Genomic DNA, 13240 nt, shown 5'->3' on the forward strand with positions numbered 1-13240 from the left:
CTTTCCATCCAGCCAAAGGGCAAATGTAAAACGCCTTTATTCTTTCATGGACCATAAACAAGCCAAAACATGTCTCACACCAAAGAGAGAAAAGTGACAATTAGTGTTAATGTTGCACACTAACAGTAGAGATTGGTTCATGTTTTGGACACAACTGGAGAGTATCACATGCACCCTTCCCCTGAAGCTCCAGGGCCTTAGGCATAGTACTGCAGGTTGGCCTTCTTCTTGGCCTGTACTTCTAAGATGCCTTCCATGTAGTCCTCATGATTGAGCTCAGTTGCCCCCCTGCGAAGGGCGATCATACCCTGGAAGAGGAAAAAGTTAAATCCATGTTTGTCACTGGCTTTTAAAAGAAGAAAATGGGCAAATTAAGTCAGTGAACACCGTAACTAATTTCATTATTGGGCTGGTATGTTCTTTCACAAATTTGTGCATGTTTAGTATAACTCACCGCCTCCACACACACTGCTTTGCACTGGGCGCCATTGAAATCATCAGTGCACCTGGCCAGCTCCTCGTAGTTGACATCAGGGCTGTGGGAACACCAATCAGATTCTGAATAATACATGACAAACACTTCTGAGGAACCAGTGTAGAGCTTGAGCATATTTAATTATAAATCATAACATCAATTTGGCTAATGTAGGATGAAGCAGTGGATTGGTCCGAACCTGACGTTCATCTTGCGTGAGTGAATCTGCATGATGCGGGCTCGTGCTTCCTCATTGGGCATTGGGAACTCAATCTTACGGTCCAGACGTCCAGAACGCAGCAGTGCGGGATCTAGGATATCCACCCTGTTAGTGGCAGCGATAACCTGGCAGAAGAGGATCAGAAAGTCAAGGTGTCAGCGTACAATATAGTCTGGCTAACACCTAACTCGAAGTCCTCCTGACCTCAGTCTGGAAAGACTTGATGTTGTCGGCGCGATACGTCGATAATGAAGGGGGCTGTGCTTTTTTTAACCAATCATGCCTTTCTCACTCAAACACAGCCCCTGATCGCCACCCCCTTCCATTACAACTGTTGGATTTTCAAATCCAAACAATGAGAAGTCTCAACCCCTGAGGAAAAATAAAACATTTGAGGGTGTTTAAAATAACCAATCTCAGTCCTCTTTAACATGAACTCTGTGGTAAAATAAACTTTGTATTCACACTGCCCTTGCCTTTGAATGAGGACTCAACTCTTTTGCCAGTTCACTTCACCTACTTTGTGGTCCCACTCAATGCACTCTAGGTTTTTACAAAGTGCAGGACCAGCCATTCCATCAGAACTTTATCGTACATCTAGATATACCTACTCACATTTTGGAAGCTAGAAGAGAATTATAAATCATAATATTGACATGTTAATATAATATTATTGGTAACAGAATAAAAACTGCAGATTAAATATCGCTGTAATTCAAAATTGTACACCCAATGTAGGCTACTGCCCCTTTATTAACTAGCATTGACTTTGTACCATATGTTAGGACCAAATGTGGTTGTCTTCTCACTATTCAAACCCCACAATCGAATAAACAGCTTATGAAACTCAGTCTAAAGTAGGTCTTCACGGGTACAAAAAACTGAACCCGTTCCGAAATGGATCTGTGGCTTTCCCACCTGACCCGATATGCATTAAAAATGTATTTTTAAACGGAGACCTGTTCCGAATGGACCCAAGGACAGTCTGACCCGTTCCGAAAAGGACCATGGCAAACAGACCAGTGCTGGTTTGGATCTGAGAGACCGTTCAGATCCGAGAGTATAAAGAGAAAGAAACCTCCAACTGGTCGCTGCCAGCGCCATCAACAAACAAGTGGTATTGGCCAAATGATCCAGTTAGGTGTCCTTTTAAACCTCCGATAACAAATGACTATGAAAACTATTGATTGTGTTTCGATGTTACGCATATTAAAAACTGTATTTTTTCCTAAAACAATAATTGTCTACCTCACGGTTTAGCTGTTGGATATTTGAGTGCCAAATGCATCAGGGCATTGCATGCATATAGGCATAGGCGTCCATTGTATGATAATTATATATATTAATTAATTAATTAATTAAGGGAGCCAAGCTTAGGCCTAGCCCTAGAGAAAGATGGGAACATGGCACCGGCATAGTTCTGACACCGACTTCTTTACACTAGTCAGATAGGCTACTACTGCTAAATAGATATGGTGTACAGGAGGAGGCTAATTCATTACGTTTCGATCTGAATATTCTAAATGAAGATAAGCATTATATTGTTAGTAACTCTCTGGTAGGCATAAAACATTCTCACCTCAACTGTTGGGAGTGCCAGCGCGCACTGCCTTCAGAGGCCTGCAGTAGCTAAGCCAAATAATAACCATACCTTCACAAGAAGTTGCTTAGGTTTATTAGGGTAATAAAAAGTCAAGTCATTGTTTATAGGGAAAACACGAACAGGTTCTTATATTGCAGCATTAAATTACATTTTGCCCTTTTTGGTTTATCCTTTTCATGGTTTTAGTGCGAAACGCATATTAGGCCTACCGGTAATTATATTATGGCAAACATAGCTGGAATTTAATTTGGCTAATGAAAATGGCTCAACAGAAGAAAAAAAAGAAAGAAAAGTTTGACAGGCTCGGCCTATATTGCAACTATTATCAACAAAGGCAATACCTAATGTCGGCCTACCAAACGACAGCAATAGGCTAATGCTATTTATTTTACAACAAGCTTATAATAATTATTGATGACTAAACAATTTATAATAAATTCAGAAATACATAAATGACAGGTATAAAATTGTATCAAACTTGAATAGTGAGTCGCACACAGTCCATTTGGCCCCGCCAACTTTCTTCTCATCTTTGTCCACTACAACATTAAAACTTGTCAGCTTCTTTTCACTGTACTCTTTTTTCCTCCAACTTCCATTTTACTTCAATGAAAAAGAACTCCCATCTTCACAATCAACAGTAGCCTAGTCCAAGGCTCCTTTTACGCTCTCTCCTCAGCAGCAGGAGCCTGTGAGGTGAGCAGCTGGAACCAGTTTCAGCTGGACATAAGCTATACAGTTATTGAGTTGCAATTGGTTGACTGATCCGAGACAAAAGTCTGAATTTAGGACCCAGACCCTCTCTGGGTTTCGGGTCTGTTGGACCTGTGAAGACCTCTAGTCTAACGAGAACATATTGCAAACAAACAATCTGAACATATTTTGTCATGTCTATGCATCCATAACAATCGCTAATCAATATCCAAAAACAGCTAACTTTTTTCCCACAAACCTGCACATCATCTTTTGTGGTTATGGCACAGGAAATGGTGCTTTGTGTTCACATTGCCCTAAAAAAAAGGAACCCGGACTGCGGAATTCAAGCAAACTGAACTCAGACCACCTCTCGAGATGAGTTCGGTTCGCTTCGGGGGCTCTTGAGGGGTCTGAGTTCCTTTGGAGTGTTCGCGCTGCACAAATTCAGCGAAGAGAACCAATCGATAATGCATTTACAACGGTCTCCTATCCAGACCAGTACGTCACAGCTCTCCCTGCGCTCTGAGTCACGTCAGCCAGGCTAACAATATAGGGCCTCCTCATAGCATAGTGAAACAGCCAGTTCTCCTTAGGTACCAGGTCTCTTGGGTACCTCAAGTACAGCTGATTAAGAAAAAAAATGTAAAGAGCTGAGTAATACCTTAACTTGCATGTTGGGCTGGAACCCATCCAGCTGGTTGAGGAGCTCAAGCATAGTTCTCTGAACCTCCCTGTCACCTGCTTTCTCACTGTCAAACCTGGAGAAATCAAAAGGGATCAGAGGCTTGTGTCGACGCTATTAAAACAGCTATGGAAAGCAACTGTGAAACTTCTCGTGTCGGTAGCTGGTTTACAGTGTGTAGGACTCATACAGTTTAACTGCACCACTCACCGTTTGGTTCCAATGGCGTCCAGCTCATCTATGAAGATGATAGAGGGGGCCTTCTCCTTGGCCAGGGCAAAGGCATCTCGGACCAGCTTGGCACCATCACCAATGAACATCTGGACTAGCTGTGGGCCAGCCAGCTTGAGAAATGTGGCCTGTAGTAGGATGAAAGATAAATAAATCAAACTCTGCCTGTCTACACAATTTTACCTAAAGCAGAAAAGGAGTTTGCACTCCTGCACAAACAAATAACCCCTTGCTAAAATGCAAGCCATAAGGTCGAGGCTTTGTTTTACCTTGGTCTGGGCAGCACAGGCCCTAGCCAGTAGGGTTTTCCCTGTGCCTGGGGGGCCATACATCAATACCCCCTTAGGTGGCTGAATACCCAGGTTCTCAAACTTCTCCTTGTGGTTCATGGGCAGAACGATTGCTTCCACCAGCTGAAAGTCAAAAGAATAGCATCACATGTTGTTAAAACTGCAATTACATTCACATATGAGTGTCTAAAGAGATTAGATACAAATGATAATATCGGACCTCCTGGATCTGTTTGTCTAATCCACCAATGTCACTGTACTGTTCAGTGGGGCGCTCGTCCACCTCCATGGCTTTGACTCTGGAGTCATACTCCGTGGGCAGGGTTTCCAGGATCAAGTATGAGTCCTTGTTTACCCCCTGGTCATCACCACAGGGAAAGAGAAAAAGCGACACTCAAGCACAAACAAAAAATAAATCCATAGCTTGTTGAGCAGAGGGAGCTGCTATTCAAGGACACTCAAGTGAACATATAAAAAGGGGCTTACCACGAGATCTCCCGGCTTCAGTTTCTCTGCATCCACCAAGCCAATGACCGGGAGGAAGTATGTCTGCAAGAGCACAAAAGGGGCAACAGCTGTCAACTACAACTGCTGAATAACTCCTATTAAAAACTGTTTTAATTTACTAAGAATGAATTCAGGAAAAGTACTGATCAAAATGCAGTTGAACTTGGGAGGAGATCAGACCGGTGTTTCCTCTGGGAAAATTGTTAGCAGTGTGGGGAAAATGTCACAGAGGGGCTGATTTATTTTATTTTGTTCTGGTGACTTAAAAAAAAAATACATTTTAGTCTAAAAGGAATGAAAAGAAAATTATGCTGATACCATCTAAAATATAATTTAAACCTCCAGAAAAGACAAAAATAACATATTGGTAAAATTACAATTATTTTTACATATTGCTAATAGCATATTATCACCTGTAGCGCAACTGATGCAGCTTAGTGGCTATAAATAAATAGGCTGAAGAACGGGGTTTCCTATCTGCATTTACCCTATTGGGCTAATCATTAGTAGAGTCAAGCATCAGGTCGGATACCCACATTCTTTCAACCCCGTGGGTCGTCTCACAGTTCAGAACAATTACATGATGGTCGGAAACATTTTAAATCAAGATAATACACATTTTAAAAACCCAGGGGTTTGTTGTGTTGCGAATTCCATTCTGTGAGCGGCGAGCCAGACATTGAGAGTGTGGAGCCGGGAACTGTCCCTTATTTGTGTGGTGCTATAACATTCCCTCTCTCCACGTGATAATACACAACTTTGCCAAGTGAACAGGCTACGATAAGTGAACAGGCTACAAAAATAGTGGAAACGGTGCTGCACGAGTGAAATCCCCAGTTTGGAAGGACAACACAGTAGATGGATACACAGCCCGTAAGCAGGTAGGCCTATTGGTTTTAGATAATTCAGTTCATTATTACATTAATTCAGGCATTAGTTCATTATACCATACGCAGGCCATATAATGTATAAACTGGTGTGGCTGGTAAAAGTTTTATTAGCCTACTAAATAAATAGCCTATTTTCACAGCCTATATTCAATTTTGGGAATTCCCTCCCTATGGCACTCGTAATTTGAAAGCACATCAAAATGATTATTAATCTCGCATAGAACACAAAACAAGCCAACTAGGTAAATGGATAAACTATTCCATTATGGGGTTGTCAGACATTTCTATTCATTACTTGTTTTGTTTGCAGAGGAAAAGTAAATGTGAACTGTTCCAGCATCTTCAAAGTGCTCCTTGAAATATTTTTTAATGTTCCATATTTTGTTGGTGTGGCGGCAATGATTTTGTCGGTGCGCAGCGCCACAGCTAAACGACTGCTGCAGAAAACACTGGATCGGACATATTTCTAGTTGTTACTTACCTGTCTTGTAGATGTTTTGATGACGGCACATTTGCCCTTCCTCTGGGAATCTAGATCAATGTTTGCTCCATCCTCCTCCTGGTCATTTGGGTCCACATCCAGAAGCTGCAAGACAGTTTTAAGACATCTCAAACCTAACCTGTGATGATCCAGACACTGTTGTATGGTCATAAACAGACAATTAGCTCAACACCCATCACAAAAGTGAGTTTCACGAGAATTGCGCTTTTGATACTAAACTGTTCAATACAATAAAACAATGTGGCATTGAGACGAAAGTGTACATATTTCTTCATGCTCCTACCTCGATAACATTGGAGACCAGGTATGGCAGGGTCTTGTTCACTTTGATCTTCTCTGTGTTCTCTTTTATTTTGTCCTTCATGGCCTGCAGCTCATGGGTTACCCTTAATACCTCACTCTTCATGATCTACAACATAAGAGTCCAACTGAATGTATAGACCTAGGCACAACTTATTCATCATTTTCATATCATCATTTAAAAAAATGGAAGGGTAAAGTATATGGTGGAGACAACAGATAAGAAGCTGAAAAAAAATAAGAATAGTGAGGGCCATCTGATACACCAATTGCAGCTAAAATGACTAGCTAGCTATCTACCTTTATTTCACTGTCCAGAAGACGTGTCCGCTGAACGATCTCTTCAGTGGACATTTTGAGGACTTCTTCGCCGATCCCATCCTATTGTTGATAAACAAAATTGTAATGTTATGATACAACGTAGCTATTTAGCTACTACCGCTAACGGTATACAGTAATCATGACTCCTAGCTATACGCTAACTAGCTAGCGGCTAATAACACAAGCAAAATAGCCAGGCTAACGTTAGCTAACAACTTGCAGATAGATTTACGAATCTCAGTGTGTGTAACGTTAGTTACTAGCTAACAACGTTAAGTGACCAGACAGTTGATAACAGTTCGTTAACAGGCTAAATACCAAGATAAACATTTGTTTTATGTGACCAAGCTAACGTTAAGAAAACGTGCAAATTTCCTGTGTCACTCTCCCATCAATTTAACAGGCTAGCTAACGTTAGCTTGTAGCTATGCTAGCTGACGTCAGGATAAGCCCTTTCGTTTATTGGATACGTGTTAACTTCATAATTACGATCATATTCAAATAATAGATGTTGTAATCAAATTAAAATGATGAACACATTAAAATCTGTTAATTCAAGGAACAAACCTCCACCTCATCCCAAACTGATCTGTCATTCAGCGACGCCATCTTTTCTCGTGTCTTCTTGGTAGGCGCTTCTACTTCTTCTTTGAGGTTAAATGCGCAGACTACAACCGATGAGGTGTATTGCCGCCACCTACTGTACGGGGAGTGACTGAGATAAATGTTTTCCATTGCAGGAAAGGGGAAAAAACCCATCAGATACAATACAACAATGAAATACATGTAAAACAGCATCCCACTCCTATAGTCATAGTTCAAATCACAGCCTTAAGGCTTAAGGGCCTGAGAGGACGAAACATTAGTCGACAGGATTCAGGTTAACATTTGCAAGGCTGCAGGGCCAGACTCAGAGTCCCCGTGTCCAAGAACGCCAAGTTAACCTGCCTAAATGACTATTACCCCAGAGCACTTACATCTATAGCCATGAAAACCTTTGAAAGCCTGGTCATGGCTCACATCAACACCATCATCCTGTCTGGGATGATGGTGTTGATGTGAGCCCTGGATCCACTACAATTCGCATACCGCCCCAATAAATCCACAGATGACGCAATCTCTATTGCACTGTACACTTCCCTCACCCACCTGGACAAAAGGAATAACTATGTAAGTATGCTGTTCATTGGCTACAACTCAACATTCAACACCCCCATCCACATCGATGGGTCGAGAGCTTCAAGTTCCTCTGTGTCCACTTCACTAAGGAATTAACATGGTCCTCACACACCCACACAGTTGTGAAGTAGGCATGACAGTGCCTCTTCCCCCTCAAGAGGCTGAAAAGATTTGACATGGGCCCTCAGATCCTTAAAAAAATTCTACAGCTTCACCATTGAAAGCATCTTGACTGGTTGCATCACCGTTTGGTATGGCAACTACAAGGCACCCGACCGCAAGGCGCCACAGAGGGTGGTGAGTAAGGCCAGTACATCACCGCATTGTCCCTTTTTTGCACTAACTCTCTCGCACTGACTCCATGAAAACACTGGACTCTACTTGCACACTCATACATACTTACACTGAAACCCAACTCACACATACACTTTTTTTTGCACCAACTCTCCTGCACTGACTCTATGTGCACACTAGACTCTACCCACACACTCCACATACCTGTACTTAGACTGGCACCCCAACACACACACACACACTGCAGATACTTTCACACACACATAACACACGCACACATGCATACTGACACTACACACACACACACACACACACACACACACACACACACACACACACACACACACACACACACACACACACACACACACACACACACACACACACACACACACACACACACACACACAGTATGCTGCTGCTACTGTCTATTATCTATCCTGTTGCCTAGTCACTTTACCCATGCCATATGTACATCGCTACCTCAATTACCTCGTACTACTGCACATCAACTCTGTACCGGTTCTCCCTGTGTATAGACATGTTATTTTTATGCCTACTCGTTATTGTTATTTATTCCTCCTATTTTTAACTCTGCATTGTTGGAAAAGGATCCGTAAGTAAGCATTTCACTGTTAATCTACACCTGTTGTTTACAAAGCCTGTGACAAATAACATTTTATTTTAATTTATTTGATGGTAATGCCTCTGCTGTAAAATCCCTGAGTCCCCAAAAATGTTCAGCCAGAATCACTATGATGCCTATTTTCTCAGATTTCCTCTTTGTTTGTGCTGTGCAGTTTATAACCAATAAAATAAACGATACAAAGTGCAACTTTTTAACATACAACATGTCAGGATCCTGGGTGAGGAACATTTAATGGTGTCTCTAATCCACCTACCATGGTTTATTCAAAATTGTTCCCTTCTTCCAGTCTTCTCACCACCTCTGGCAGCCTGGTCTCATAGACTAGATATGATATGTTATGTTTTGCATGGTTACACCAGACAGGTTACTTCTGTCTGGTGGTGGTTGGATGGGTGGATGTATAACGCGTGTTCAAATCTCATCACGGGCAACTTTAGCCTTTTAGCTAATTAGCAACTTTTCAACTACTTACTTCTTTTTAACTACTTAGTATGTTAGCTAACCCTTCAACCTTACCCTAACCTTAACCCTTTTAGCTAACCCTTCCCGTAACCCTAACCTTAACCCTTTAACCTAACTCCTAACCCTAACCCCTAACCCCTAGCCTAGCTAACGTTAGCCAGCTAGCTAACGTTAGCATCAATCACCTAGCCACCTAGCTAACATCAGCCACAACAAATTGGAATTCGTAACATATCATTAGTTTTGCAAATTCATAACATATTATACGAATTGTAATTCGTAAAATATCAAAATGTATACATAACATATGAAATGTAACGCATACTAAATGGAGTGTTTTGGTTTACATACAGAATAATACGAAATGCTCTGAAACCAGGCGGCCTCCAATGCCACATCTAGTCAAGCTTCCTCAATGAAAGTTTGGCCCTAAAGATTCTGCATTAATACAGTCTTATGAGTCACAAAGGAACACATCATTCACATCCTTATAAACTGAAAAGCTCCTTCTGGCTCTGTGTGTGTGTGTGTGTGTGTGTGTGTGTGTGTGCGTGTGTGTGCGTGTGTGTGTGTGTGTGTGTGTGTGTGTGTGTGTGTGTGTGTGTGTGCCCGTGTCAGGGAGAGTGCCATGTGTCTCCGTGAGAAACTATGAGCTGTACCAATTCCATGGCTAAAGGATTTCATTTGGTAACAACATTTCTGCCGCCTCCACCTCAGCGGGACACATGATTCTCATGGACTGGAGAAAGCTTGTGTGAACATCACTGTCCTTAACAGAGAAGCATTCATTTTATTGCACTACACTTAGAAAAAATGGGATACTACATTCACAATTCTTAGTATTCAAATGTAATGTGTATTTCATAATTATTGTTATGCAGCTATAGTACCAGTCACATTCGTCCAAACTTTTGACTGGTACTGTATATCAAAAAATATATACAGAAAACCCATCTGTTGGCTTGATAGCACATAATATACATTTTCTTTATTGCCAGTGTCTTTCTAGAAGGTTTCCTTTCTATCTCCTTGGAAGAAATGACAGTTTTTCAATCAAACACATTCCCAGTGGAATTTATTGAGTTTATGTATCTCCTGAGGGGTTACGTGAATACAGTAAGGGTTGCACATTTCCCAGGATATCCGTCTCTGTTTATTGGTATCCTCTTCCAACTGAGGTTCCACAGCACTCCTACCCTCCTCTCAGTCTCTGCCATGCCTCACGTCATCCTTCCCCTCAATTCCTGTTTCCTTGCGTGTTCCAGAAGGAATTGCAGAACTCCGGCTGGCCTGTTCCCTATTGTCATCATCATCTACTGTCATTGGACTCCCACACCTACCCCTGCACCACAACCATTGCAGTAAGGCCCGGCAGCGCTTCTGAAAGGCCACATCACAACAAGCATATAGAAGGGGGTTGAGGCAACTATTGACATACCCTAGACAGGTAGCATAGGGGTGAGCTGCAACCAGAGTCCGGTCAAATGGGCAGGAGTAGGGCAGCAGCTCTAAATCCATGAGCATGGAAAGTGTTTTGTTGGCATGAAAGGGAAGCCAGCAGAGGAAGAAGGCTAGCACTAAGGTGACAATAACTCGCAAAAGACGGCGTTGGCGTCGGCGGTCGGGGCGAGGACCCTGTCCAAAATGGCGGCTGAGGAGGCGGCCTAGGGAGCAGTAACATATCAATAAGATGATCAGAGGCAACAGAAAGCCAACCAAGGTGGATTTAAGTCCTAGAGCCGCCGTCCACAGTAGCTCTGCCTGCTCCCTGTCATCTTCCTCCAGCTCTGCTGAGATCAGACCAGAGTAGTCCATCATACAGGAAGATATGAACATGGGCATGTGATCATGATCTGAGTGTTCCTCTTCCTCAGCTTTCTGCCAGTCTTCTTCATACTCAACCCCTACATCCACCTCCCTTACAGTCCTCAGTAGCAGCGCAGGAAGAGCAAGGATACCTGCCACCACCCAAACGCTCCCCACTACCCAAGCAGCTCGGCAGACTCCACTCCCCTGGGCCCTACTAGACCGCCGTCGGCCAGCAATAACCCAGTAACGCTCCATGCTCAGGACCGTGAGGGAGAACACACTGGCATACATGTTGAGGGCCACTAAATAGCTGCTGACTTGGCAAAGAGACTTGCCAAAGGGCCAGTGGTAGTCTAGCGCTGTGTGTGCTGCCCATAAGGGCAGGGTTACCACAAAAGCCAGGTCTGCTGCTGCCAGGCTGGCAATGAGTGAGTCAGTAAGGGAACGAGAGGAGTCAGACAACTTGGGGGTAGAACTCCTTCCAGATTGCTGAAGACGCCGCTTGGTGCAGGTCCCCACGCCGGCTGGTTTACCCTCTGGTCGATCCAGGTATGACCAGAGGACAAGCCCATTTCCCAGGCAGCCCAAAACAAATACCAGGAGATAGACTGAGGGTATGATTACCCATGTGGGTCTCCATTCTCTGTAGTCGCACTGGTGAAATGGGGGCGGAGAGGGGGATGCCGAGGGCAGCAGCTCAGAGTCCGACATAAATGGAATGGGCAGAGTGGATAAATGTGAGAGTCTATGAACAGCCACTGTCTCCTGTTGCAGGGTTAAGAAAATTATATTCTTTCTCTTGTTTTCAATGTTTCCAGGTCAATGTCTCTGCTTTTATGACAACTTCTGTATTGAGTCTTGTACACAGCATCTGAAGAACAAAATAGATTTTTTTAAAGTATATATATATATATATATGCGCCATATAACAGAAACCTAGAACTCCGAGGGTTGACAGAATTGCCATTAGTCAAGCAAATAAGAATCTAGTGTTTGACAAGAAGACTATGTACATCAAATAACAATATGTACGTAAATGTTTACAAGGCTTACCTCAACACCTGAAGATCAGGGTTTTCTTCTTCTGAACTTGTTGAAAATGGACTTTAGTGATGATAGCCTGTTCCCATATTCCACTGAAACCCCTCTTCTCTTGTCTCAGGTCCTTTTTGTCCAGGCTTGGAGGTGTGTCTCGCTAGTGCTCTGTGAATCCCCCTGCTCCAGATATAGTAGATCTCCCTGTCCCTCAGCCCCTCCCACTCCCCTGCTCTCCCCTTCTCGGACCACCCCAGAGAAGCTTTGTGAGACCTGCAAACAGACCTCATTATCCCTGTCCCACAGTACACACTAACTGTGCACAAATATAACAAAATATACACAATGTATACCTACCAAGACTCTCCTTTGCACAATGTCTGAACAATGCCAGTCACATTGAAGCCTAAAAGACAATAAGAGTTGCAAACATTAAACCGTCTGTTAATAGATGCTCAGACAACAGTCTGTGCTGTTGTCTTGATGATACTCAGGGGAGTACTAACATTTGAATTTCTGAGAATGGATGGCTGTGTATCCGGTTTTAGACTAGTGACTTACTATGCCAGCAAACTTTTGGGGCATTTTAATAAAGAAATAGATCCAATAAGTGCTTCAGCAGAAAACAAAGAAATGTTAATAACAGGTTAATAACACTAGGTTAACACATAAATCCTACTATTGTTACTACTGGCAATATGGACATACACATAATTGTGTCATACTGTACAGCCTTCAGTTGTTCCTATGTCCTGGAAACTGACTAACAGTTCATTCCTGTAATAATGTGTCTCTACAGGCTTGGTCAGCATCATGATTTGACCCGAAGGGTTACAATTTTATTTGCTAGTTGTGATGGCACACATCTGTTGCCAGAGCATCCCACATTCTTTTCATTTAACAGTAAATAGCACAAACATTGAGGCATCTTACACAACACTGGGCCCTATTTCTGTGGTCTGGAGAGTGAAAAGACCACGTCAACAGAGGATGAGTACCTTTGAGTTAAGACTGTGGCATGTCGTTAGCATAACCAATGGGCCAATGGTTTATAGGATGTCACTGTGACACTGTGTAAATATTGAAACACCACTT

The 13240-nt window shown here is 42.7% G+C and overlaps 2 protein-coding genes across 3 annotated transcripts; both read right to left on the bottom strand.

Annotated features, from left to right (window-relative positions):
* Window positions 1-19: 19 nt before the first annotated feature.
* On the bottom strand, window positions 20-7415 carry psmc3 (proteasome 26S subunit, ATPase 3). Of its 2 annotated transcripts, none has more exons than XM_029721965.1 (12): window positions 7285-7415; window positions 6697-6777; window positions 6380-6505; window positions 6076-6180; window positions 4684-4746; window positions 4418-4555; window positions 4177-4320; window positions 3887-4035; window positions 3656-3752; window positions 675-820; window positions 455-536; window positions 20-308 (listed from the first exon to the last, which is right to left on the bottom strand). In XM_029721965.1, exons 1-12 carry the CDS (start codon window positions 7324-7326, stop codon window positions 198-200), a joined length of 1284 nt encoding a protein of 427 aa, XP_029577825.1. In that variant the 5' UTR covers window positions 7327-7415; the 3' UTR covers window positions 20-197. The 2 variants fall into 2 exon arrangements, with proteins under 2 accessions (XP_029577825.1, XP_029577827.1); XM_029721967.1 differs by having other exon boundaries at window positions 7291-7387.
* Window positions 7416-10504: 3089 nt separating this feature from the next.
* On the bottom strand, window positions 10505-12249 carry aplnr2 (apelin receptor 2). The gene is made up of 2 exons (XM_029722362.1): window positions 12164-12249; window positions 10505-11981 (listed from the first exon to the last, which is right to left on the bottom strand). The coding sequence occupies exon 2, from the start codon at window positions 11819-11821 to the stop codon at window positions 10505-10507; it is 1317 nt and encodes a 438-aa protein (XP_029578222.1). The 5' UTR covers window positions 11822-11981; window positions 12164-12249.
* Between the last annotated feature and the right edge of the window lie 991 nt (window positions 12250-13240).

This window comes from Salmo trutta, chromosome 29, assembly GCF_901001165.1.
Source record: "Salmo trutta chromosome 29, fSalTru1.1, whole genome shotgun sequence".
Lineage (NCBI taxonomy): Eukaryota > Metazoa > Chordata > Actinopteri > Salmoniformes > Salmonidae > Salmo > Salmo trutta.

Excerpts from the sequence above, each read along its gene's own strand:
- psmc3 (XM_029721965.1), bottom strand. The coding sequence starts at position 7,326 with ATGGCGTCGCTGAATGACAGATCAGTTTGGGATGAGGTGGAG. Across the intron at positions 6,778-7,284 it reads CAGTTTGGGATGAGGTGGAG|GATGGGATCGGCGAAGAAGT; the intron begins GTTTGTTCCTTG and ends TATCAACAATAG. Across the intron at positions 821-3,655 it reads AGCCCAACATGCAAGTTAAG|GTTATCGCTGCCACTAACAG; the intron begins GTATTACTCAGC and ends CTCTTCTGCCAG.
- aplnr2 (XM_029722362.1), bottom strand. The coding sequence starts at position 11,821 with ATGTCGGACTCTGAGCTGCTGCCCTCGGCATCCCCCTCTCCGCCCCCA.